At 41.3% G+C, this 26,765-nt stretch overlaps 1 protein-coding gene across 1 annotated transcript in view; it reads left to right on the plus strand.

The window, feature by feature from the left end:
- The window catches only part of GHITM (growth hormone inducible transmembrane protein), a 29,920-nt gene extending 14,550 nt beyond the window's left edge, over positions 1-15,370 (plus strand). Inside the window, exons 6-9 of the mRNA XM_069753135.1 lie at positions 652-760; positions 10,134-10,322; positions 10,483-10,654; positions 14,558-15,370. Of these exons, the coding sequence (XP_069609236.1) occupies positions 652-760; positions 10,134-10,322; positions 10,483-10,654; positions 14,558-14,645 (558 nt within the window). The 3' untranslated portion in view covers positions 14,646-15,370. The remainder of the gene's footprint in view (positions 1-651; positions 761-10,133; positions 10,323-10,482; positions 10,655-14,557) is intronic.
- Positions 15,371-26,765: the final 11,395 nt, after the last annotated feature.

Raw genomic sequence — 26,765 nt, forward strand, 5'->3', positions numbered from 1 at the left:
ATTGGTCGCAGCAGCCATGACAGGCAGCTGCCGAGACCAATCAGTGAACGAATAACCGTGACAGAAGGACAGACTGAAGTGACCCTTAGACAATTATATATATATATATAGATGTACTTCTGTACCTGATGCACCTACATTATTGGCAGTGAGATACTTACTAGTTGTAATGTGAATTGTGCACTGATGCTGACAAAGTTGTGAAAAGTACATAATATTCCACATTTAGGGTGTCCACACAGTCCATATTTCTCTTAGGTAGTCCATACTATCATACATTTTGGACTGTGCTCCAGAGGAGGGATGTATCCAGTGTATGAATATAATCCTGCACCTAATCCTCATACATATACATACATATTATAGAGCAAGGAGTCGTGCTGCCTCCGTATCACAGGTATAAGGCACTGAGCAGTGTGATCAGCACATGAACCATGGAACAATTTATGCCCCATTGATATTGCTTGGGGCCGCTGACTTGTCAGCCAGACATTTTTATCTTCAGATAATTACTTTTGAGAGTTATTTTCTAGGAAAGAACCACATTGCAGGAAATATTGGTTCATTCGTAAAGGATTTTATGCATATAAATGTTGCAGATGTGTAAATATACGCTTATCAGTTCACCAATCGTGTGCATTTCTTTTTTAGGCCATTGGTGCAACATTTGCAGCTATGATAGGCGCAGGCATGCTGGTTAGATCAATACCATACGATCAGAGTCCTGGAGCTAAGCATCTGGCTTGGATGTTGCATTCAGGTAAGCAGATGGGTGAAGAGTTCCTGTTATTAGTTTCCCATTGAATCAATATATTAGGCCGGGGTCATACTTGCGAGTGCAATGCAAGAAACTCGCGCATCAATACCCAGCACTGCCGCCGGCACTCGGGACCTGAGCGTTACGCTGCATGTATTTCTATGCAGCTGAATGCTCTGGTCCTGAGTGCCGGCGGCAGTGCTGGGTATTGATACGAGAGACACGCGCGTGTTTCTCGCATTGCACTCACAAGTGTGATCCCGGCCTTACTGTGTTATCAGTACTTGTCCCCATCTTTATAAAGCAGCTCTGTAAGAATGTCTGCCCTGCATGTAGAATTTCACCAACTAGTAGTTGTTTGTACTAGTCATGCAGGCTAAGACACCAAAATAAATAACTAACTTTACAAAAGGCCAGAATGTAAATGATTAAAATATATAAAGTTTATTAAATATATTAAAAACAGAGTACAAAAGAGAGAGCACCACAGGTAAACAGGAAAGTGGTGGGTACACACAGGTAGTATGTAAATACATGTAAACAAGTACTCAACAGGTTTTACGTTAACTGTATTCACATGTACACTAATGCATATATTATAAACAAAGAACAAAGATAATACAATAATCTTAGTCATATTGCACATATAGAAGGATTGAAAACACCTGATGTGAAAAAACAAAAATATGTTTGCATAGATCCAATGGTGTTGCATTAAGATTTAGATTCGGTTGTAAATGCAAAGTTGCCAAAGGTAAAAGAACTACCAACCAGATGCAAAGCCATCAGCCTAACATGCAGAAACCATGTATACATATAAAGTATCAAACAGTAAGAGTACATGATGATGGCTACTATAACTCAAAGATGACGACTGGGGACCCACCACACCCGACGCACGTTTTGCAATGGCTTCCAAATGCCCCTTCCCTTCTGAGCCCCGCAGTGTGCCTAAACTGCAATTAGTGTCCACATGTTTGGCATTTCTGTGAGAGCCAGCCTAATTTAAGGATGCATGAGCTGGGCACAATGTACGGGCACTACAATGATAGTTTTCAATTTTCACTCACCAACATCGACTGATGCTTGTTTCTGGAAAACACCCATGAAGTCAAAATCGCCACAACAACACATGTGGAAAAATTCCCAAAGGGATGATTTCCAAAATGGGGTCACTTGAGGGGGGGTTTCTGCTCTTCTAGCACTTAGGGGCTTTGTATATAGAGTCGCAAACTATTATAGAAAATTCCGTGCTCCATGATGCCTCCTGCATAACAGTACTTTAGCCATACGGCGAGACTCGGGAGGGAAGGATCGCTATTTGTAAATAGTGCTCTGTCCTCCAGAGTCTTGCTGAATGGCTAAGCAGTACTGTACAGCCACATATGGGTGCATCTACTTTCAGCAGAAGTTGTGGGACAAGTTTTGGTGCCATTTTTTTGCCCATTTCTTAGTGTGGAAATGTAAAATCTGGGGCTAAAACAGAATGTTGGTGGTAAAAATTCTGTGACACACCTGTGGTGTAAATATGATCACTGCACCACTAGATGAATTCATTGAGAGGTGTAGCTTGTAAAATGGGGTCTGTTATGGGGGTATTTTGCTGTTCTGGCACCTCAGTGGCTCTGTCAATGTGATATAGCACTCTCAAACCAGTCCGGCAAAATGTGAACTCCAATATGGCACCTCATCCCTTCTGAGAGTTTTTTGACTGCATATGGGGTATTTGCGTACTTGGGAAAAAATTGCACACCAAATTTTGGAATCCATTTTCTCCTACTATCCTTGGGGGGGGGGGGGGGGGGGGGAGAATTGGGGCTAATTTTTTTTATTTTTTTTTTTTCTTCTTTTTGTGTGTGAAAAAAGGTGTGTTGTCCCCCTTTCCCCCCCCACGGCTCATTGTTATAAACTTGTGTGAAACAGCTGGGTGTTCAAGGTGTTCACCACACATCTATATACATTCCCTGAGCTGTCTAGCTTCCAAAATGTTGTCAATTGTGGGGGGGTTTCAACTGTTCAGGCAAATTTAGCATTTAAAGGGACTCTGTCACCTGAATTTGGCGGGACTGGTTTTGGGTCATATGGGCGGAGTTTTCGGGTGTTTGATTCACCCTTTCCTTACCCGCTGGCTGCAATATTGGATTGAAGTTCATTCTCTGTCCTCCATAGTACACGCCTGCGCAAAGCAATCTTGCCTTGTGCAGGCGTGTACTATGGAGGACAGAGAATGAACTTCAATCCCAATATTGCAGCCAGCATGCAGCCAGCGGGTAAGGAAAGGGTGAATCAAACACCTGAAAACTCCGCCCATATGACCCAAAACCAGTCCCGCCAAATTCAGGTGACAGGTTCCCTTTAAAAAGTCAGTCGGTGTTCCTTCCCTTCCAAGCCCTGCTGTGCACCCAAACAGTAGTTTTCCCCCACATATGGAGTATCGGTGTGCTCCGCAAAAATTGCACAACAAATTTTGGGGTCCACTTTTACCTGTTACCGTTGCGAAAATGGAAAAAAAATAAAATAAATTGGTCTAAAGTAAAAAAAATTGTGACAAAAAAGTGAAATGTTAATTTTATTTTTTTTCCCTTCCACATTCCAAATATTCATGTGAAGCACCTGAAGGGTCAATAAACTTTTTGACTGGTGGGAGCACTGTGAGAGGTGTAGTATTTAGAATGCTGTCACTTTTGGGTATTTTCAGTCATGGGCCCCTCCAAAGTCACTTCGGGTGTAAAAAGGAAAAATTTAGTTTGAAAATGAGAAGTCGATGGTCAACTTTTTAACGCTTAAAGCTTCCTAACTAAAAAATTGCTGATGTAAAGTCGACATGTGGGAAATGTTATTTATTAACTATTTTGTGTGGCATAACTCTTCGATTTAAGGCAGGGGTGGGGAATCCTTTTTTTTTTTCTGCGAATGGCCATTTGGATATTTATACCATCCTTCGGGGGCCGTACAAACTCCACCCACAAAGTACATCCTGACTCTGGCACTAGTTTCAGGATGTAATCTTTCATTGCATGCCCTTCAATGTTCAGTAGTGAACACTGCATGTGTGTGCTAACAGCAAGAAGAAATTAATGAGCTGATAGTAATCAAAATGCACCTCCCTGCCCAAGAATGTGGTCCCTGAGAATCAGCTCTGGGGCCTGATAAAAGGTCATTGAGAGCCATAAATGGCAATGGGGCCTGAGGTTCCCCACCCCTGCTTTAAGGGAATAACAATTAAAAGTTAAAAAATTTGCAAACTTTTCGCCAAATTTCATTTTTTTTTCACAAATAAACGCAAGTCATGTTGAACAAATTTTACCACTGTCATAAAGTGCAAAATGTCACCAAAAGGCTCAGAATTGGTGGGATCCGTTGAAGCGTTCCAGAGTTATCGCATAAAGTGACACTGGTCAGAATTGTAAAATTTGATCTGGTTGGGAAGGTGCAAACAGGCTTGGGGGGCTAATGGGGTTAAATGGAATTGGTATAAGTCCTCTTTTCATCATGTACAGGATGGGAACAATGCTTTTTATAGTTCCCAATTACCTGTGGTTTTATAGTTGAATTAAGCCTTAACCCCTTCCCGACCCATGACGCCACGTAGGCGTCATGAAAGTCGGTGCCATTCCGACCCATGACGCCTATGCGGCGTCATGGAAAGATCGCGTCCCTGCAGGCCGGGTGAAAGGGTTAACTCCCATTTCACCCGATCTGCAGGGACAGGGGGAGTGGTAGTTTAGCCCAGGGGGGGTGGCTTCACCCCCTCGTGGCTACGATCGCTCTGATTGGCTGTTGAAAGTGAAACTGCCAATCAGAGCGATTTGTAATATTTCACCCATTATAACGGGTGAAATATTACAATCCAGCCATGGCCGATGCTGAAATATCATCGGCCATGGCTGGAAATACTAGTGTGCCCCCACCCCACCCCTCCGATCGCCCCCCCACCCCCCCGATCTGGCCGGTACACTGCTCCGGCTCCCCTCCGCCCTGTGCTCCGCTCCCCCCCGTGCTCGTGTCCGCTCGCCCCGTGCTCCAATCACCCCCCCGTGCTCCAATCACCCCCCCTGCACTCCGATCCACCCCCCCCCCGTGCTCCGTTCCACCCCCCCGTGCTCCGTTCCAGCCCCCCCGTGCTCCGTTCCACGCCCCCCGCGCTCCGTTCCACCCCTCCCGCGCTCCGATTCCCCCCCCCGTGCTCCGATCCCCCCCCCCGTGGTCCCCCCCCACCCTATCATACTTACCGATCCAGCCGGGGTCCCGTCCGTCTTCTCCCGGGCGCCGCCATCTTCCAAAATGGCGGGCGCATGCGCAGTGCGCCCGCCGAATCTGCCGGCCGGCAGATTCGTTCCAAAGTGCATTTTGATCACTGAGATATAATCTATCTCAGTGATCAAAATAAAAAAAATAATAAATGACCCCCCCCCTTTGTCACCCCCATAGGTAGGGACAATAAAAAAATAAAGAAATTTTTTTTTTCCCACTAATGTTAGAATAGGGGTAGGGGTAGGGTTAGGGTTAGGGGTAGGGTTAGGGTTAGGGGTAGGGGTAGGGTTAGGGTTAGGGGTAGGGTTAGGGTTAGGGGTAGGGCTAGGGTTAGGGCTAGGGTTAGGGTTAGGAATGTGCACACGTATTCTGGTCCTCTGCGGATTTTTCCGCTGCGGATTTGATAAATCCGCAGTGCTAAACCGCTGCGGATTTATGGCGGATTTACCGCGTTTTTTTCTGCGCATTTCACTGCGGTTTTACAATTGCGATTTTCTATTGGAGCAGTTGTAAAACCGCTGCGGAATCCGCACAAAGAAGTGACATGCTGCGGAATGTAAACCGCTGCGTTTCCGTGCAGTTTTTCCGCAGCATGTGTACAGCGATTTTTGTTTCCCGTAGGTTTACATTGAACTGTACACTCATGGGAAACTGCTGCGGATCCGCAGCGTTTTCCGCAGCGTGTGCACATACCTTTAGAATTAGGCTATGTGCACACGGTGCGGATTTGGCTGCGGATTCGCAGCAGTGTTCCATCAGGTTTACAGTACCATGTAAACATATGAAAAACCAAATCCGCTGTGCCCATGGTGCGGAAAATACCGCGCGGGAACGCTGCGTTGTATTTTCCGCAGCATGTCAATTCTTTGTGCGGATTCCGCAGCGTTTTACACCTGTTCCTCAATAGGAATCCGCAGGTGAAATCCGCACAAAAAACACTGGAAATCCGCGGAAAATCCGCAGGTAAAACGCAGTGCCTTTTACCCGCAGATTTTTCAAAAATGGTGCGGAAATATCTCACACGAATCCGCAACGTGGGCACATAGCCTTAGGGTTAGGGTTGGAATTAGGGTTGTGGTTAGGGTTAGGGGTGTGTTGGGGTTAGTGTTGTGGTTAGGGGTGTGTTGGGGTTAGGGTTGTGATTAGGGTTATGGCTACAGTTGGGATTAGGGTTAGGGGTGTGTTGGGGTTAGTGTTGGAGTTAGAATTGAGGGGTTACCACTGTTTAGGCACATCAGGGGTCTCCAAACGCAACATGGCGCCACCATTGATTCCAGCCAATCTCGTATTCAAAAAGTCAAATGGTGCTCCCTCACTTCCGAGCCCTGACGTGTGCCCAAACAGTGGTTTACCCCCACATATGGGGTACCAGCATACTCAGGACAAACTGCGCAACAATTACTGGGGTCCAATTTCTCCTGTTACCCTTGTGAAAATAAAAAAATGCTTGCTAAAACATAATTTTTGAGGAAAGAAAAATGATTTTTTATTTTCACGGCTCTGCGTTGTAAACGTCTGTGAAGCACTTGGAGGTTCAAAGTGCTCACCACATATCTAGATAAGTTCCTTGGGGGGTCTAGTTTCTAAAATGGGGTCACTTGTGGGGGGTTTCTACTGTTTAGGCACACCAGGGGCTCTGCAAACGCAACGTGACACCCGCAGACCATTCCATCAAAGTCTGCATTTCAAAAGTGACTACTTCCCTTCTGAGCCCCGACGTGTGCCCAAACAGTGGTTTACCCCCACATATGGGGTATCAGCGTACTCAGGAGAAACTGGACAACAACTTTTGGGGTCCAATTTCTCCTGTAACCCTTGGGAAAATAAAATATTCTGGGCTAAATAATTATTTTTGAGGAAAGAAAACGTATTTATTATTTTCACGGCTCTGCATTATAAACTTCTATGAAGCACTTGGGGGTTCAAAGTGCTCATCACACATCTAGATAAGTTCCTTTCAGGGTCTAGTTTCCAAAATGGGGTCACTTGTGGGGGGTTTCTACTGTTTAGGCACATCAGGGGCTCTGCAAACGCAACGTGACGCCCGCAGAGCATTCCATCAAAGTCTGCATTTCAAAACGTCACTACTTCAATTCCAAGCCCCGGCATGTGCCCAAACAGTAGTTTACCCCCACATATGGGGTATCACCGTACTCAGGAGAAACTGGACAACAAATATTGGGGTCAAATTTCTCCTGTTACCCTTGGGAAAATTAAAAAATTCTGGGCTAAATAATTATTTTTGAGGAAAGAAAACGTATTTATTATTTTCACGGCTCTGCATTATAAACTTCTATGAAGCACTTGGGGGTTCAAAGTGCTCACCACACATCTAGATAAGTTCCTTTGGGGGTCTAGTTTCCAAAATGGGGTCACTTGTGGGGGGTTTCTACTGTTAAGCCACATCAGGGGCTCTGCAAACGCAACGTGACGCCCACAGAGCATTCCATCAAAGTCTGCATTTCAAAACGTCACTACTTCACTTCCGAGCCCCGGCATGTGCCCAAACAGTGATTTACCCCCACATATGGGGTATCAGCGTACTCAGGAGAAACTGGAAAACAACTTTTGGGGTCAAATTTCTCCTGTTACCCTTGGGAAAATAAAAAATTGCAGGCTAAAAGATCATTTTTGAGAAAATAATTTTTTTTTTTATTTTCATGGCTCTGCGTTATAAACTTCTGTGAAGCACTTGGGGGTTCAAAGTCCTCACCACACATCTAGATTAGTTCCTTTGGGGGTCTAGTTTCTAAAATGGTGTCATTTCTGGGGGATCTCCAATGTTTAGGCACACAGGGGCTCTCCAAACGTGACATGGTGTCCGCTAATGATTGGAGCTAATTTTCCATTTAAAAAGCCAAATGGCGTGCCATCCCTTCCGAGCCCTGCCGTGCGCCCAAACAGTGGTTTACCCCCACATATGGGGTATCAGCGTACTCAGGACAAACTGGACAACAATATTTGGGGTCCAATTTCTCCTATTATCCTTGGCAAAATAGGAAATTCCAGGCTAAAAAATCATTTTTGAGGAAAGAAAAATTATTTTTTATTTTCATGGCTCTGCGTTATAAACTTCTGTGAAGCACCTGGGGGTTTAAAGTGCTCAATATGCATCTAGATAAGTTCCTTGGGGGGTCTAGTTTCCAAAATGGGGTCACTTGTGCGGGAGCTCCAATGTTTAGGCACACAGGGGCTCTCCAAACGCGACATGGTGTCCGCTAACAATTGGAGCTAATTTTCCATTCAAAAAGTCAAATGGCGCGCCTTCTCTTCCGAGCCCTGCCGAGTGCCCAAACAGTGGTTTACCCCCACATATGAGGTATCGGCGTACTCGGGAGAAATTGCCCAACAAATTTTATGATCCATTTTATCCTACTGCCCACGTGAAAATGAAAAAATTGAGGCTAAAAGAATTTTTTTGTGAAAAAAAAGTACTTTTTCATTTTTACGGATCAATTTGTGAAGCACCTGGGGGTTCAAAGTGCTCACTATGCATCTAGATAAGTTCCTTGGGGCGTCTAGTTTCCAAAATGGGGTCACTTGTGGGGGAGCTCCAATTTATAGGCACACGGGGGCTCTCCAAACGTGACATGGTGTCCGCTAAAGAGTGGAGCCAATTTTTGATTCAAAAAGTCAAATGGCGCTCCTTCCCTTCCAAGCCCTGCCATGCGCCAAAACAGTGGTTTACCCCCACATATGAGGTATCAGCGTACTCAGGACAAATTGGACAACAACTTTCATGGTTCAGTTTCTCCTTTTACCATTGGGAAAATAAAAAAATTGTTGCTAAAAGATAATTTTTGTGACTAAAAAGTTAAATGTTCATTTTTTCCTTCCATGTTGCTTCTGCTGCTGTGAAGCACCTGAAGGGTTAATAAACTTCTTGAATGTGGTTTTGAGTACCTTGAGGGGTGCAGTTTTTAGAATGGTGTCACTTTTGGGTATTTTCAGCCATATAGACCCCTCAAACTGACTTCAAATGTGAGGTGGTCCCTAAAAAAAATGGTTTTGTAAATTTCGTTGTAAAAATGACAAATCGCTGGTCGAATTTTAACCCTTATAACTTCCTAACAAAAAAAAATTTTGTTTCCAAAATTGTGCTGATGTAAAGTAAACATGTGGGAAATGTTATTTATTAACTATTTTGTGTCACATATCTCTCTGGTTTAACAGAATAAAAATTCAAAATGTGAAAATTGCGAAATTTTCAAAATTTTCGCCAAATTTCCGTGTTTATCACAAATAAACGCAGAATTTATTGACCTAAATTTACCACTAACATGAAGCCCAATATGTCACGAAAAAACAATCTCAGAACCGCTAGGATCCGTTGAAGCGTTCCTGAGTTATTACCTCATAAAGGGACACTGGTCAGAATTGCAAAAAACGGCAAGGTCTTTAAGGTCAAAATAGGCTGGGTCTTGAAGGGGTTAAAGGGAACCTGTCGCCCCCAAAATCGAGGGTGAGGTAAGCCCACCAGCATCAGGGTCTTATCTACAGCATTCTGGAATGCTGTAGATAAACCCCCCGATGTATCCTAAAAGATGAGAAAAAGATGTTATACTCACCCAGGGGCGGTCCCGCTGCTGGTCCGGTCCGATTGGTGTTGCTGTCCGTCCGGCACCTCCCATCTTCATCAGATGACGTCCTCTTCTGGTCTTTGCTCCAGCACAGGCGTACTTTGCCTGCCCTGTTGAGGTCAGAGCAAAGTACTGCAGTGCGCAGGCCCTGGGCCTCTCTGACCTTTCCCGGCGCACTGCAGTACTTTGCTCTGCCTTCAACAGGGAGGACAAAGTACGCCTGCGCCGGAGCCGCAGTGTGAAGACAAGAAGAGGACGTCCTCCTATGAAGATGGGAGGTCCAGGATTGCAACGCCCATCGGATCGGACCGCCTGCCCAGGTGAGTATAATCTAACCTCTTTTTCTCATCTTTTAGGATACATCGGGGGCTTATCTACAGCATTCCAGAATGCTGTAGATAAGCCCTTGATGCAGGTGGGCTTAGCTCACCGTCGATTTTGGGGGTGACAGGTTCCCTTTAACATTTGGCCACGACTATTTTCGTAGTTTATAATTTATTGCAAATGCTGAGCTCACCTTTGCTGTACATTGTTTCCTGCAGGAGTTATGGGAGCAGTGGTTGCCCCATTAACCTTACTTGGCGGTCCTCTCCTTATCAAAGCTGCTTGGTACACAGCGGGTATTGTAGGTGGTCTCTCCACTGTAGCTATGTGTGCTCCAAGTGAAAAGTTCCTAAACATGGGAGCTCCGTTGGGTATCGGTTTGGGCCTGGTTCTCGTTTCCTCCATTGGTACGTAGTTTTATGATCTTCATAATTCTGTGTAATTCCCTGTGCTCTCTCATCTGTTACAATATACGATCCTTATGTGTTAAATTGGTCATTCACTGTGTGGAAAAAAAAAATGATGGCCCATCATTAAAAGCATTTTTCTTTCTTTTTTTTTTTTTAGGTAGTGCATTCCTTCCTCCCACAACTGTTCTTGGTGCCGGTCTTTATTCAGTCGCTGTGTACGGAGGTTTAGTTCTTTTTGGAATGTTCCTTCTATATGATACACAGAAAGTGATAAAACGTGCCGAGACCACTCCTATGTATGGGATGGTGAAATATGACCCAATAAATGCGTAAGTAAAGACTTGCACTCCATTTTTAAACATGAACATAAATGAAAAAAAAGTGTTTGCCAATAGCCATATGGATCTGCAGTCTATAAAATGCTATTTAGTCAAACCTATATTCTGATTTGTCTCTACAAAATAGTTCCTGTTACCAGGCCAGCTTTTGCTTGTTTTATTCCCACTGCTCCCCTGAGTATTAGGCCTCCCTACATTTTTTTTCCCAGACATGAGAATCTTTACTTGGTGCCCCTTTTTGTTGTCTTTACCATAGGGATGTTGCTCCCAGGGTAATAATGCAGGGCAGCGTAAAGTCATGCCTCAGAGAATCCTGTGAGCTACGTTCCTTTGGTAAATCTATCTTCTCTGGAAGCGCATAGCAGATATTAAGAATACTCAAAAGGAACGATGAGAATAAAATAAGAGAATAAGAGCAAAACGTGGGCACTTTTGGCCTGGTGACCAGTCCTCTTTAAAGTATTGGTTGACCATGGACATCTTGAGTCCTGCATCCTTGTTTGTCTGCTTGATGCTTAAGTGACTAAAACTAGTGCAGAACTCCAATATATATGACTAGCTATTGAACCCGTTCTACGCCCGGGTGGCGAGCATTTATATTGGTATATGGTCTCCATCATGTGCTGCTGCCATCCTGCGCCCGTTCTGTCATGTGCTGCTGCCATCCTGCGCCCGTTCTGTCATGTGCTGCTGCCATCCTGCGCCCGTTCTGTCATGTGCTGCTGCCATCCTGCGCCCGTTCTGTCATGTGCTGCTGCCATCCTGCGCCCGTTCTGTCATGTGCTGCTGCCATCCTGCGCCCGTTCTGTCATGTGCTGCTGCCATCCTGCGCCCGTTCTGTCATGTGCTGCTGCCATCCTGCGCCCGTTCTGTCATGTGCTGCTGCCATCCTGCGCCCGTTCTGTCATGTGCTGCTGCCATCCTGCGCCCGTTCTGTCATGTGCTGCTGCCATCCTGCGCCCGTTCTGTCATGTGCTGCTGCCATCCTGCGCCCGTTCTGTCATGTGCTGCTGCCATCCTGCGCCCGTTCTGTCATGTGCTGCTGCCATCCTGCGCCCGTTCTGTCATGTGCTGCTGCCATCCTGCGCCCGTTCTGTCATGTGCTGCTCCCATCCTGCGCCCCCGTTCTGTCATGTGCTGCTGCCATCCTGCGCCCGTTCTGTCATGCGCTGCTGCCATCCTGCGCCCGTTCTGTCATGTGCTGCTCCCATCCTGCGCCCGTTCTGTCATGCGCTGCTCCCATCCTGCGCCCCCGTTCTGTCATGTGCTGCTCCCATCCTGCTGCCATCCTGCGCCCGTTCTGTCATGTGCTGCTGCCATCCTGCGCCCGTTCTGTCATGTGCTGCTGCCATCCTGCGCCACTATTGTATTATATGCCCCCGTATGCTGCTGCCATATAAAAAAAAAAAAAAAATACCATACTCCCCTATCGTCCGGCTCCACTGCAGGTGTGTCTTCAAGAAAATGGCACCGGAAAGCGCGGACTGCGCAGGCGCCGATTCCGGCAGCAGGAATCGGCGCCTGCGCAGTACGCGCTTTCCGGCGCCATTTTATTGAAGACACTGCCGGAAAGCGCGTACTGCGCAGGCGCCGATTCCGGCACCAGGAGGAGAAAGAGAATGGCGGCGGAAATGCCGTAAGTTACAAATGGCTGTGGCTTGAAGTGCCACAGCCTCATGGCACAGCAATTTGTTACTTACGCCAGTTCTGGCGCCATTGTCTTGCTTCTCCTGGTGCCGGACTCGGCGCCTGCGCAGTACGCGCTTTCCGGCGCCATTTTATTGAAGACACTGCAGTGTGTCTTCAATAAAATGGCGCCGGAAAGCGCGTACTGCGCAGGCGCCGATTCCGGCACCAGGAGGAGAAAGACAATGGCGCCGGAACTGGCGTAAGTAAAAACTTTCTGTGCCGGGCGCACATACGGCGCCCCCGTGCTCCCGACCCCCTGCTCTCGGCGGCATCTCCCCATACTCCCGACCCCCTGCTCTCGGCGGCATCTATAATGTAACGCTGGGAGCGTCGCGCCTGTGCAGTCTATTAAGGCTTCGGACAGAGTGACGCTCCCAGCGTTATATTATAGATGAGAGTTATCAGCAAGTCATTGGAAGATCTCTCGTTCCCAGTTTGCTTTTCAAACTTTTGTGAGAACATATAAAAAGGGGTTTTTTCCAGGTTCATATTTTAGAAGTCATGCCTAGGAATGTACTGAAAACATAAGATGCCTGTAAAGAAAAGACTAAGCGTTTCATTCATTATTTGCAAGATTTTTTTAAATAGCTTTTCTTTACTTGTTTACTACTTTAATGACAGCAAAATTTCTATTTTATTTTTTCGCTCTGTAAATTTCTTTAAAATGGAATACATGGTTTATATGTTTATTACAATGTAAAATTTCTCTATTTTTGTCTCTTATTTTTGCATTTTTTTTTTTTTGTATTAAAATGTCGCAACTTATGTAGAAATATCACATAATTTGCGCATAAAAATCAGAAATACATTAATCCACTGTGGGGGATAATGTATGCAGTACGTTTGTGCAAAAAGTGTTGACGAAAAAAATAAAAAAAATATCACAATCGATGAATCAGCCACAAACAAAAGGAAAATCCATGAAACCCACATTGTTGAACATTAAAAGAAAAAAGCAACTTCCCCTGACGAAGCTGCGTCCAGCAGCGATAAGCGTGGGGCTCTCCCCACACCTTCTGGGTCCCGGGACTATCTTCCCTTTTTCCTGATCTTTTGACTTTTGGACAACCTAACTGGGAGATATATCTTGGCTCTTGGGCCTATTTTTGTGCTTTAGGCCTTTATTCCATCGGCACATGTGGGTGCATGTATTCCCATATGTCTCCTATATTGCTTAATAGGCTCGTTTTTCTACCGTTCTGGTAGCACTGCTTCCTTATTAGCGGATGCTCCTTTCTATACTTGTTTCTTTGGGAGTACTACACTCACCTCTCATTGTTTCTAATAGGCTTATTGGGGCCCCAGAGCTAGCATTAGCCTCTTTATTTATATAGGGGCACTTTATTTATGATATGGTTTTCTGGGAACGCCCAGATTTGATTTGTTTATATAAATATTGTTATACCTTGTCTATATAAGAATTTAGCCATACCTCACCCATATATGTGTAGTATTCTTGGTGTCTTATTAACATCTTATGAGTGGTGTATTTTTGCCTTGTGTTATACATTATTGTTGTTTGGGCCGTCTTTATATGATTATTCACTATGGGACCAGTGGTGTGTTAGTTGTATTTTAACATGTTTTTATTTCGATTGTGTTTTGTCTTGCTCTCAATAAATTTTTGTACTTTTGTAACTGTATAGTATTTTTTGGGTGTGCGCCCTGTTTGCAGAGTCTTTTTTTTTTTTCTTGCTCTTTTTATTTAGCATTTAGTGAACCTAGCTAAGAAGCCAAACAGAAAACAAGTGTGGGATTGCACTTTTTTGCAATTTCATCGCACTTTGAATTTTTTTTCTCTGTTTTCTAGTACACGGCATGCTAAAACCAATGGTGTCAAATCAAAAGCACAACTTGTCCTGCAAAAAAATAAGCCCTCACATGGCCATATTGATGGAAAAATAAAAAAGTTATGGCTTTGGGAAGAAGAGGAGCAAAAAACGAAAACACAAAACTGAAAAAAACTGGGGTCATTAAGGGGTTAAAGAAGGGAAGGGAAATTCGAAGATGCAAAAACTGAAATTGGCCATGTTGTGAAGGGGTTAATGTTTTTTTTGGTTTTTTTTTTCCCTCCAAAAACAAATTAGCCATAGTAATATAGATGGATCGTTCTCTGCCCAGTAATCCAATATTTATTGGGTATACTGTAAATGTTACATATGATAAAAACCGTTAATCCGATGTATTTCTCACTTTCTTTTGCAGGTGCATGGGAATTTACACTGACACTCTGAACATCTTTATCCGTGTGGCCATGATGCTGGCTGGCGGAGGGGGCGGAAGGAAAAAATAAATCTGTGCGGCTCTCATTATCTTGTATTGATTGCCCAGAGCACTTTACTTATCTGCTGGACCATAAATATATGCTAATATATACATCATCAGCACGAGTACGTTTATCTCTGCAACTAAGCCAGAATCGAGTTGATTGAATCTGTTCTAAAAGCATTTACTCTGAATAAACACAATTCATAAGAATAATTTAGGATTGGAACAAAGAATGCTATGGAACCATTCATCTCCTCAGCAGTAACAAATAGCGCGGGATGCAAGGAAAAATGATTTCATATTCTGAAATAAAATTGCATAGTAAAACAGTACATCTTCAAGAAAGCCTTCCATGAATGCAGGGGGGGCGGAGGTGAGAAGATTTGTGTGCAATTACCTGTGTGCTGCAAAATTCAATGAATTCATGTCATATATTTAAAGAATATTTACTGAAGCAAAAATAGAGCGTTTATGTAAACCTCAGAAAATAGCATTTTATTATCTCCCTTCAGTCCCGAGGAGTTAGGAAAAAACAAGTCCGCAAAACTCCGCGTCTTTCCTGCAAGAACAATGTGTGAAACGAGCTAGAATTTATTTAAAATTGTTCCTTGTGGTTTTTTTGTTTTTTGATGATGAAATATTAACTATATAAGGTAAATTTAGGTGAAGTGTAAAGCGCATTTAGTGTTTGCTATATGATTTAGCAATTTTTTTTCTGTGTATACAATGATTAAATCTTTATTGCTTCTACTAGAGTGATTTATTTCTACTGACTGCTAACCTGGTCATAAAACAATGACATATTGTGCTGTAACTATGGAATGGGGGGCAGTTGTTTCCCTTACCATTCTATGTTATGGTGCTGGATGGCCAGGCTCAGGAGCCATGTTGTAGGTGCCAGCTTTACTATACAACTGGTATTGGGTTGCAACCGCAAGACTCTGCTTTTCAGGGCTATTCCCATCTCCCAAGATCCTATCCCAATATGAACTAGGTGTAGTATTAATATTAGTAAATACAGCCAATTAGAAATGTACTATAGTTCTTCAGATTCGCTGTGTCGCATACTCCATGTGCAGGCATTGCAGTAGCTTAAGTATCCATGGTTACGGCAACTCATAATGACAATGAGTCAGGCAGCTATTAGTGGTTGAACCATGGATACCTACGCTGCTGCAGTGCAAAAGTGAATCTGAAGAACTATACTACATTTCTAATTGGAAGTATTTTCTAATATTAATATTACACCTGCTACACATTGGGATAGGATCTTGGAGATTGGAATACCCCTTTAACTCTGATCCCGTTACTTTTAACATCTGAGATGGCTCGTTTTCCCAGAAATGCTTCCAGCAGCCTGATGCATTCCATATCATGAAGGTTTGCCATGTACTACAGCCTTTTGGATGATGTTTCTGCATTGACTGCAGATGGCATCAATCTCTGACTGCAGTGTCGCAGACTGTGCATGCAAACGTCACTGCTGAGGCTGATGAATGGCTGCAGCGGTCCTGGGAATTTTTCACATCATTACCAGAGGAACAGTGGGAAAGTTCATGACTAATTAAAACTTCCCCATCATTTTATGCTCGGGCCACTACAGGAACTCTTTTAAAATCTACAGGAAGAAATCAATGATGGTAGTCACCTGGAATTAATCTGTGTTTTACAGTCCCTCCACCTTTTTATACACACGTCTTAGACTTTTGAGTGTAAATATATGCTGCACCGGTGGAGCTCTGGGCACAATCACAACATGGAGGATGACATGAAAGGAATATTTATTAATTGCTGTGTAAACTATCCTGTTTGTATGTGGGTGGGGAGTCTTGTGTAAGGAGATGAACAACCATAAATTGCTATAAGCTTCTAAGAATTCTACATGTGGCTTCACATTACAATAAAGGTGACAGAAGCAAAAGATTTTAGAGGACAAAAAAAAAATCCGACATTGCCCAAATTTTAATTCCTATGCCAGTCTAGTGCTAGCGATCCAGTATTCACTTTGGTCTTAATTTCCCTGGAGCAATGTGCTGTATAAGACCGCTGCACCTACTCGCTGACCTCAGCGAGGATACGAATATGTACAGCTCACCTCTGAGTGTGGGGTTTAGCTGCTGCTGTCCAGTGCTTGTCAGGGCAATGATATTTTATAACCCCTTCCCTCCCTGTGTCTTATATTTATTGCACTGGGAGATAATGCAAAATGCTGTTTCTTTACAGAACGTGCTTGATAAGCGAGCTGAACATGCACCATCAGCAGCGGGTAGCAATTGTTTCCTACTACTAATACTGTTGTAACTACCAGGGTCAGTGCTAGCGGTGCATAGATAGTGACTGCGGCATCTACAATGGAATGTAAAAGCTTGGGTGCCCCTGGTCAAAATTTACTGTTGTCAAGAGTTAAAGATGAAATTATCTCTAAAAGATCTAAAGTTAAAGATGACATTTACTTTGTATTTTAGGCAAAAAGGAAAATGTGCTGATGCATTGTTAGTACCTAGTAATAGCACACACTTTTGTGAGTATCACAGCTGATAAACAATTTTTGTAGCCAGTCAAGAGTCTTTCAATTTTTGATTTGTGGGATTTTCATTTATTCTTCCTTGGAAAATTCTTCCAGTTCTGTGAGATTCCTGGGTCGTCTTGCATCCTCTGCTATTTTGAGACTTAGCCACAGATTGTCAGTGATGTTCAGATCAGGGGACTGTGAGGGCCATTCTAAAACCTATAACTTGCGCCTTTTGAAGTACTCTTGTAAAAAAAATATATATATATATATATATATATATATATATATTTACACCAGCCTGACATCACTCCCGCACACTTAAACAGTTGTCAGCAGCTTCCAACAGGCGACCTTGCCAGCCGCACTGCTTGAGACACATCTTTGAGCCCACACGTGTAACAGGCTATAGATAAAAACGATCATTTCTCACAATCGCTGTCTAATGGTGACAGCAAATCCTAGTGCTACAATTATAAGTAGCCGCCTGCTATTAAATGAGGTTTAGTACACATTGACTTTGTGTCTGACACATATTCCATATAAAGTCATGTGTATAACAACCATTAATACCTGCTCTTACCCCTGGTTTTAAAACTTAATTTATTAAACATGGGACTTAGACTGATACCTATAAGGGACACTAGTCTAGAATTCCTATTTATTTTGATTAATATTTCCACATTTACCACTACCAGGAATTTGTGGGTCACAATCAATACCAACTTGTGATCCAATATACATCCGCACTGGATGTATAAAAATAGATATTTTTTTAATTCATATGAAATAAAAGTTAAATTTTAATTACACATTTCTTTCTCCTTTAGTTTATTTTTAGATCTAGCCACAGATTGTCAGTGGTGTTCAGATCAGGAGACTGAGGGCCATTCGTTTTTTTGCCTAAAATACAAAGGAATTGTGTCATATTTAACTTTAGCCCCTTTTTGAGATCATTTTAGCTTCAACTTGCTTAACTGTCCACAATAATAGTAATTTTGACCAGGGGTGCCCAAACGTTCACATGCCACTGTAGATGGTTAAGAGGGAGGGGGCTACCTTGGCACAGCCATCACACTTCAGGCATTATTTGCTTGGAGCCAATTGTAATGGTGAGTTACTGTAAAGCTGACAATTATAAGTAGTGCAGTGTTTTGTGCCAGCAAGCAAACTGTTAGTTTCTCTATGGTATTAGAGCATTTTGTGTAAATAAACTAAGATTTGAGACACTTCGCTCTGGGGCTTGGTCTTATCTTGTGAAGTGGAGTTATTAATAAGGAGACATCCTGAAGTCTACAACAGATACAGCACTTTTTAAACGCCGGAAGCCAAATGAAATTGCAAATTCATCCTTCTATGTAGAAGTGAGTAGTTTTATGGGGCGCTTGGTCAAGTACTTATAGAGGTTTTACCAACTTTAGAAGTAATCCCCTATCGTCAAAATGGGGTATAACTTGCTGATCTCTGTTGGGTTGACCACTGGCCCCGCTCTGATTCACATATTTGGTGCTCTGAAAAGTGGATTGGTGGTCAATCATGCGCACTTCTGCTCCATTCTATATAGGACCGCTGGAGATATGAGTGCAGAGCTTGCCTGATCGCTGACACTCCCATTAAGAATGAGGTGGAGATGTGCATGATCGACCACTGCTCCAGTCACATGGGGATCTTCAGATACCTGTTTCTTGGGAATTGTTTGGCCATCCCAGAGGTTTCAGTCCCAGTGATCCAGAATGTATCCCTGTTCCAAACTTGATACAAACTCTTCAACATGGTTTGAAGGATTAAATATTGTACACTTAGGCTGGTTTCACATTTGCGGTTGTGTCCGCAGCGTTTGTGCCGCAATTTTCCGCATGCATCGTGTATTCCTATCTTTAACATTAGGGACACAGGTGTCTGCGATTGGTTGCGGTTTGCTGCATTTGACGACGCATGCGTCGTTTCGTTGTCTGCGGCTTGGCGCGGTAAACTCTACATGTAATTTTAGAGGCGTCAATTTGCTGCCTAGAAACGTATGCGGTTGTTAGCGCAAGGAATGTGGCAAAAAAACGCATTACTGTCTATGGGAAGGCATGCGTACACATGTCTGCGTACGCATGCGTTTGATGCGCTTGCGTACTTCGGACTGTGCATGTCCAGGAACTGATTTAGACATGCCCATTAAAGACACACCCTCCTGGAAATATCAAACACATGCGCATAAAAAGCGCAAACGCATGTAAAAACGCATGCAAATGCATTTTTTTTACCATCATATGTAAGCTGATGCAGATAAAAAACGCTGCGTTATCAGACATTTGCATGCGTTTTTGCATGCTTTTGCGCTTGCGGACGATATGCTGCGGACCTAACCGCAAATGTGAAACTAGCCTTAAACTCACAGCAATTTATTTAATTGAATTTACTAATTTAACTAAAAGTAATTCATTTTTCTATGTCAAGCCAATTATGCACAATGGTGGTGCCCTGGCCTTCTAGCTCCCTTGTTTCACGTTAGCACTCCTATGAAGCTCTACCTGTAGCTGGCTTTCAAAAGAGATTGTCACAAATAGTATTGCATGTATTGTGGAAGTCTTGATGTGGGTTCAAGTGATCCAGGAAAACAATAAAAAAATAGTTGCAAAACTTGAAAACAAATGGACCTTTGTTTCATAAATAAAAAAATATTTGGTATTGCCGTGCTCATGAAAATTTGAGTGTTCAAACATTTATCATTTATTGTTTACAGTGACTTCGTAATAAAATATATTAAAAAATAGAATCACTTGATCAAAAGTCATACTTTTAACATGGTTCCAATGAAAACTACATTTTGCTACATAAAAAACCTATGTATCTCTTTTGCCATAAAAAAAGAAATTGGCATTGCCATAATGATACCTGCAGAATAAAGTTGGCAGGTAACTGCCCAATGAATGACGTAAAACAAGTGTAAAATTGGCTCACCTGAAATTTTTATCTCCTGGAATCCGTAGGCAGCACATAATACTTTACCACAGGTTATAGGCCTCTCCCGTGTCCTACACAATAAAGGGAGTAAAATCCTCACACTATGTATGTTCATGCAGCAATAAGTAGTTTAATCAATAAGTGAGTGAAGTCTGTGCTGCTTATGAACTCCATGAAACGAAAATTCAGGTAAGCAAATTTTACACTTTCCTGGACGTCCTTTGGCCTTTCCACATAATGGCATTTGTAAAGCAATAATCAAAAATTTTAAGATGCGGAACAGGAACCAGTCGCTTGCTCAGCACTCTTCTGCCGAAGGGTGAAGTCTGAACCCCCTGTAGCAGAAATGTCTCATCTGTAATGTTTAACAAAAGTTGGATGCAGATGACCAGGTGGCAGCTCTACAGATGTCTTCTATTGGAACCTGTGCTAATAGCCCAAGATGCAGAAGCTACTCTAGTGGAGTGACATTTACTGCAAGTGGTGGATCTTGTGGATTCCTAAGGTATGTATTACAGATTAGGTTTCTAATTGTTAAATATGCTTATTTTGCACATTTATGTAATCAGGACTATTTACCAGGTGCATTACTCTTAAAGAAGAAATGTCATGATATTTTCATAAAAAATGTAGTGGTTTATTGAATTGTCCACAGAAAAACCACAATGCAGCAAAACATAAAAATAGATGAAATCGTTACAAACAGATTGTCCATTTGTTCCTATCAGCGTTTGTTCCTCATCGTTTCTGAGATGGAGTAGAAGTCCTCTTTCTTTCATGGAGTAGAATCATGGCTACCAGTTGTTCCTTCTGTGACTTGTCTGACGTCCATGGAGAATGATGGTGAAGACAGGAGGTGACCCCCTCGTTACAAGCCTCCCCTCGTCCAACGAGCTGTGATTATAAATGTGTCCCATTGACCACGTGTTCTCTCTATATGGTGTTGACTTATACTCTGAGCTACATATACAGAAATAGCTTTTTGTAAAGTCAGCGAGAGGCAATGTGCTCAATACAGAATTGAGAATAAGAATAATTCAATAATTATTTAACAATTCCCCCTTTTGAGGGTGACAGACGGATTGGAACCCTCAAAGTAAATATATTAATAAGATCTTTCTTCTGTGGCAAAATAATTTAATGTTAATAATATTGTTATATGTACTCAATAACAATGATATGTAAATTCATGTTATGGTAAGCCGTGACTAATATTCATATATATTCAATATTCATTATACTTCCCTATACATAATTGAAGCATCTCAGGTTCAATCATCATCTGATGTCATCTGGTCTTCATCTTGATGTCTTCTTGGTTCTTTTAAAACAACCTTTATTATAATTCTTTTGAAATAGATGATAGCATGTAGATTTTGTAGAGACTGTGTGTCCTGTATCAATCAAGCTCCATAAATTCAAATGTTGATAAGGAAACAAAATTCATAGATGAAATGTAGTTTTAATATCTGCGCAATGTCACCTTAGACATGGACTTTCATTGGCTTGCCTTGGAAATCATCTGGAATCCTTCCATTTCATCCGCACTGGTCTTGGAACAGGTGTGGCGTCTTTGGTCAGCACAGCAAGGGTTAAATTGACTCTTCCTTGCTAAACATAGCACCATAATCAGTCCTTAACCCCTTTCTGACCTTGGCCGGGATAGTACGTCCGAGGTCAGATCCCCTTTGATGCAGGGCTCCGGCGGTGAGCCCGCATCAAAACCGGGACATGTCAGCTGTTTTGAACAGCTGACATGTGCCCGTAATAGGCGCGGGCAGAATCGCGATCTGCCCGCGCCTATTAACTAGTTAAATGCCGCTGTCAAACGCAGACAGCGGCATTTAACTACCGCTTCCGGCTGGGCGGCTGGAAATGATCGCATCGCCTACCCCCGTCACATGATCGGAGGTCGGCGATGCTTCTGAATAGTAACCATAGAGGTCCTTGAGACCTCTATGGTTACTGATCGCCGGTAGCTGTGAGCGCCACCCTGTGGTCGGCGCTCACAGCACACCTGCATTTCTGATACATAGCAGCGAACATCAGATCGCTGCTATGTAGCAGAGGCGATCATGTGCCAGCTTCTAGCCTCCGATGGAGGCTATTGAAGCATGGCAAAAGTTAAAAAAAATGTGAAAAAAATATATAAAAGTTTAAATCACCCCCCTTTCGCTCCATTCAAAATAAATCAATAAAAAAAAAAATCGAACTTACACATTTGGTATCGCCGCGTTCAGAATCGCCTGGTCTATCAAAAAAAGCATGAACCTGATCGCTGAACGGCGTAGCGAGAAAAAAATTAGAAACGCCAGAATTACGTTTTTTTGGTCGCCGCAACATTGATTTAAAATGCAATAACGGGCAATCAAAAGAACGTATCTGCACCAAAATGCTATCATTAAAAACGCCAGCTTGGCATGCAAAAAATAAGCCCTCACCCGACCCCAGATCACGAAAAATGGAGACTCTACGAGTAACGGAAAATGGCACAATTTATTTTTTTTTTTTTAGCAAAGTTTGGAATTTTTTTTCACCACTTAGATAAAAAATAACCTAGTCATGTTAGGTGTCTTTGAACTCGTAATGACCTGGAGAATCATAATGTCTAGTTAGTTTTAGTATTTGGTGGACCTAGCAAAAAAGCCAAGCAAAAACCGAGTGTGGGATTGCACTTTTTTTTGCAATTTCACCGCACTTGGAATTTTTTTCCCGTTTTCTAGTACACGACATGGTAAAACCAATGATGTCGTTCAAAATACAACTCGTCCCGCAAAAAATAAGCCCTCACATGGCCAAATTGACGGAAAAATAAAAAAGTTATGGCTCTGGGAAGGAGGGGAGCGAAAAACGAACATTGAAAAACGGAAAATCCCAAGGTCATGAAGGGGTTAATGCTCAAGACACATGTCAGGGTTGTCCTGACAATTGCCTGATTGTTCACCAGCTTTCATGGAAGTCTTATAGGTGATAGGAAACCACTGGAACATAATAAAACGTATTAACACAGTTCATCTTAGCATCATAGGATCATCGTCCTCTCCAATTGTGGTTGTCAGTGGTGACATGAATTGTAATTGACAGTTTATTATTACTCAGAAATCATAGCATTGTTACCTTGTAGAACTTCTGGATATCGGCTTTTTCTTCTTTCAACTTTTAAGAATCAATTGAATTTAGAAATATGAAAAGTTTATTAACGTAACTTCAGTATCTTGATTGAAGTTTTCATTCCCTATTCTATACCAAATCTAGTAATTTACATCACTTATAATATCACAGCATACCATAGCAATCATTAATATCCATATAATTATCAGAATATTAATATGAAATTCATATTTGGGAAAATAAAATAAATGATAATACATTATTAACCATATTCTTCATATGATAGAACATTTTTAAGTGATAGGTGTAATTTCTTATTTGAACCCATAGATGTCAGTGTGTCTTTTTATGTAACAAGTGTTTCAATCTTTATTTCCAAAACTTTATTAATAAATTATATTTATTAGACCAATAATATGTAAGAATGTGTAGCCATGAACCAAAATAAGAATATATATGAATGAAGGTGAAAGAATCGTATTTAACTCAGAATTGAAACATTTCTCTTTTAATGAAACCTTATGATCACTATATTTAATGATGAAATATTCTTGTACTAGACATTACTTTATTAAATATTGATTTTTTTTAGATAAAAAATTAAGAAAAATTAAATAAGAAAAATTAAAAATGAAAAATAAAAATTAGAATAAAAATAAGGCCTATGTTGATGCTAAATGCAGAGGTTATGTCTCAGTAACACATTCCCTTAAACCTGTCACCTGAATTTGGCGGGCCCTTTTTTCAGTCCGATGGGCGGTGTTTTCGGGTCTTTTATTCACCCCTTCCTTTCACGCTGGCCGCAATATTGTCTTGAAGTTGATTCGCCTTCCTCCGTAGAACATGCGTGCGCAAGGCAATCTTGCCTTGCGCACGCGCAGTATGCTTTGCCCAACTGCGGGCAAAGCCGAAAAGCATTAGTGCGCATGCGCTGGCGCATTATGTCCCGGAAGTATTTTGCTGTGTTCCGGGACATGATGCGCAAAAACTAAAAATGAAAAATAACTAATTTAATAACTCATATTAGCTTGTGCCATATATTTGTTTGAAGATGTGTACCCATCTATGTAACCATAAAATTATCATTTGTAAAAATTATTCTAAATGACTGTACCTACACATTCCACGTTATTCATTCTTAGGTTAACTTCACATTAGCAGCTGCTCATACGCTCATCTGTCATCTATCACTCAGACTGTGACACACATAGAAGTTGAAACTACATATTTCACATACATAGAATAAGAATACATGTATATTAACCGAAAATATTGTATCCTAATTATCAATTGTAAACTATTAAATTTAATACCTTTAATATTTCTTTGAATATTCCCCAAATACACATTACCTAACACTTTGTAAAACATTTTATAAATAGAAAAACTAATAGGAACTTGAGCCATAGTTCTAACCATATATTTGGTACAGGGCCTACAACTGAATCCATTTGACTTGTAAAGGCTGAGGGGCTTCAAAAGTTCTTACTAAGGTTGCCAGCTTTAAACTGAAACACCTGCTGTGACATGCCATGCAGTAAATATATATTATTACCATGCAAAGGAAAAAAAACAAGTTTTAGATTGTTACAGGAAAAAAATTACAGTACACAAATTTTAGATTGTTAGTTATGTCTTTTTCTTTTAAGTGTTAAATATATAAAATCATGCAGTTGTTATAACTTCCTGTGTAAATAAAGACATAAATCCATGTAAGAGGTTTTTTTTGTTCAATTCCTGCTTTGAAATGAAAATTCTAAGGAGAAATAAAAGAATTTATCAAATTCATACAGAAAGAAAACAATTTAAATGTTATACAGATGTATATCTTTAACCCCTTAATGACCGCCAATACGTCTTTTAACTGACCTGAGATATAAGAGAATAGCCTCCCCATACAGATGACAATTCAGCATCTGTCGGTTGTACACTATAGCTGACAACTTGCTGTACCAGCCACGATCAGTATTTGCACCATCTAAATCTGTTTAACCCCTTAGATGCTGCTGTCAATAGTGACTACATCATTATAAATGGTTAACAGAGTGTGGGGGCTTCTTCTTTGTCACAATTGGTGCCCTCAGATCATGATTTTATGGTCCTGATGTTTGCCATGGCCATTCATGACCAAATAGCGGCCTTAGAGTCTGACGGCTGTAGTAATCTGTTTAGAAGTTAGCAACACTTAGGTGGTAAAAATACACATTTTCATTTCTGTCATACCACTTTGCATTAATTCCTGTAAAGCACCTGAAGGGTTAATAAACTACCTGACAGCAGTTTTCAATATGTTTAGGGGTGCTGTTTTTAAAATGGTATCACGTTTGTGGGTTTCCCAATATATGGGACCCCTAAAGTCACTTCAAACATGGATAAGTCCCTAAAAAAATAAATTTTGTAAATTTCTTTGAAAAAATGAAAAATTGCTGCTACATTTTTAAACCTCCTAAAATGCTAACAAAATAAAATAACATTTTACAAATGGTGCTGATGTAAAGCAGACATGTGGGAAATGTTATTTATTAATGGTTTGCTGTTGTATGACTATCTGGATTAAAGGGATAATCATTCAAATTTAGAAAATTGCTATTTTTTAACATTTTTCTCAAATTTTTGATATTTTTTATAAATAAACACAAAAAATGTTGAACAAAATTTACCATTATCATAAAGTATAATGTGTCACGAAAAAACAATCTCAAAATCACTGGGATTTGTTGAAGCGTTGCAGAGTTATTACCACATAAAGTGACACTGGTCAGATTTCAAAAATTTGGCTCGGTCGCTTATACGTATATAATGTAGTTCTAAATATTATTACTAGAGTAAATTTTAATTATTTCACTATACATATAAAAATAGTTAATATAATCTCTACTTGTACAAATATGCTACAGTATTTACTGTATACTATATGAATATATAACTGCAGAATTATACTGTTTAAAATAATTACATAATAAATAATACATTGTATAACTCATTTACACATCATATAATATAATTACATTTTTAGCCAATTTCTAAACCAAATCTCAACACTCTGTCGATAATTTGTTGAAAAGCTCTATTTAAAATTGTCATTTTTAGACCTATGGAATCTTTGAAGAGCTGCGATAATGGAGAGTTCAGCTCATCCCCCATGCTCACATGTTTCTGTCTGTCAATTTCTGCCATCTTTACAAAGAGATCTGAAGCTTCAGCTTTTAACCCTTTCAGAGCAACTTCTTTAGAGGACTCCTGAATCATTTGATAGGGCTTATAACAAATATGTAATTTTCTTCGTACTTCATAGATGTGATTTTGGGTCAGTTTTGGAGATTTTAATTTTGGCTTCTGATAAGATTTAATTATGTCTGTTTTCAAAACCTTAGTATGATTTATTTTCCTTTCAAGATTCTCATGTTTTCGAGAAAAATCAAGGGATTGCGCACATTCAAATAAAGAATCTTTGTGATGCAATAACACGAGATGCGGAATTTAGGAATCCAAATTTGTTTACAAAACAATTTATCATTGATTGTTTATTGAAATTTGTAATGACAGTTTTGTACAACCTTTCAAATATGGACA

Source organism: Ranitomeya imitator, chromosome 2 (genome assembly GCF_032444005.1).
Source record: "Ranitomeya imitator isolate aRanImi1 chromosome 2, aRanImi1.pri, whole genome shotgun sequence".
NCBI classification, from domain to species: domain Eukaryota; kingdom Metazoa; phylum Chordata; class Amphibia; order Anura; family Dendrobatidae; genus Ranitomeya; species Ranitomeya imitator.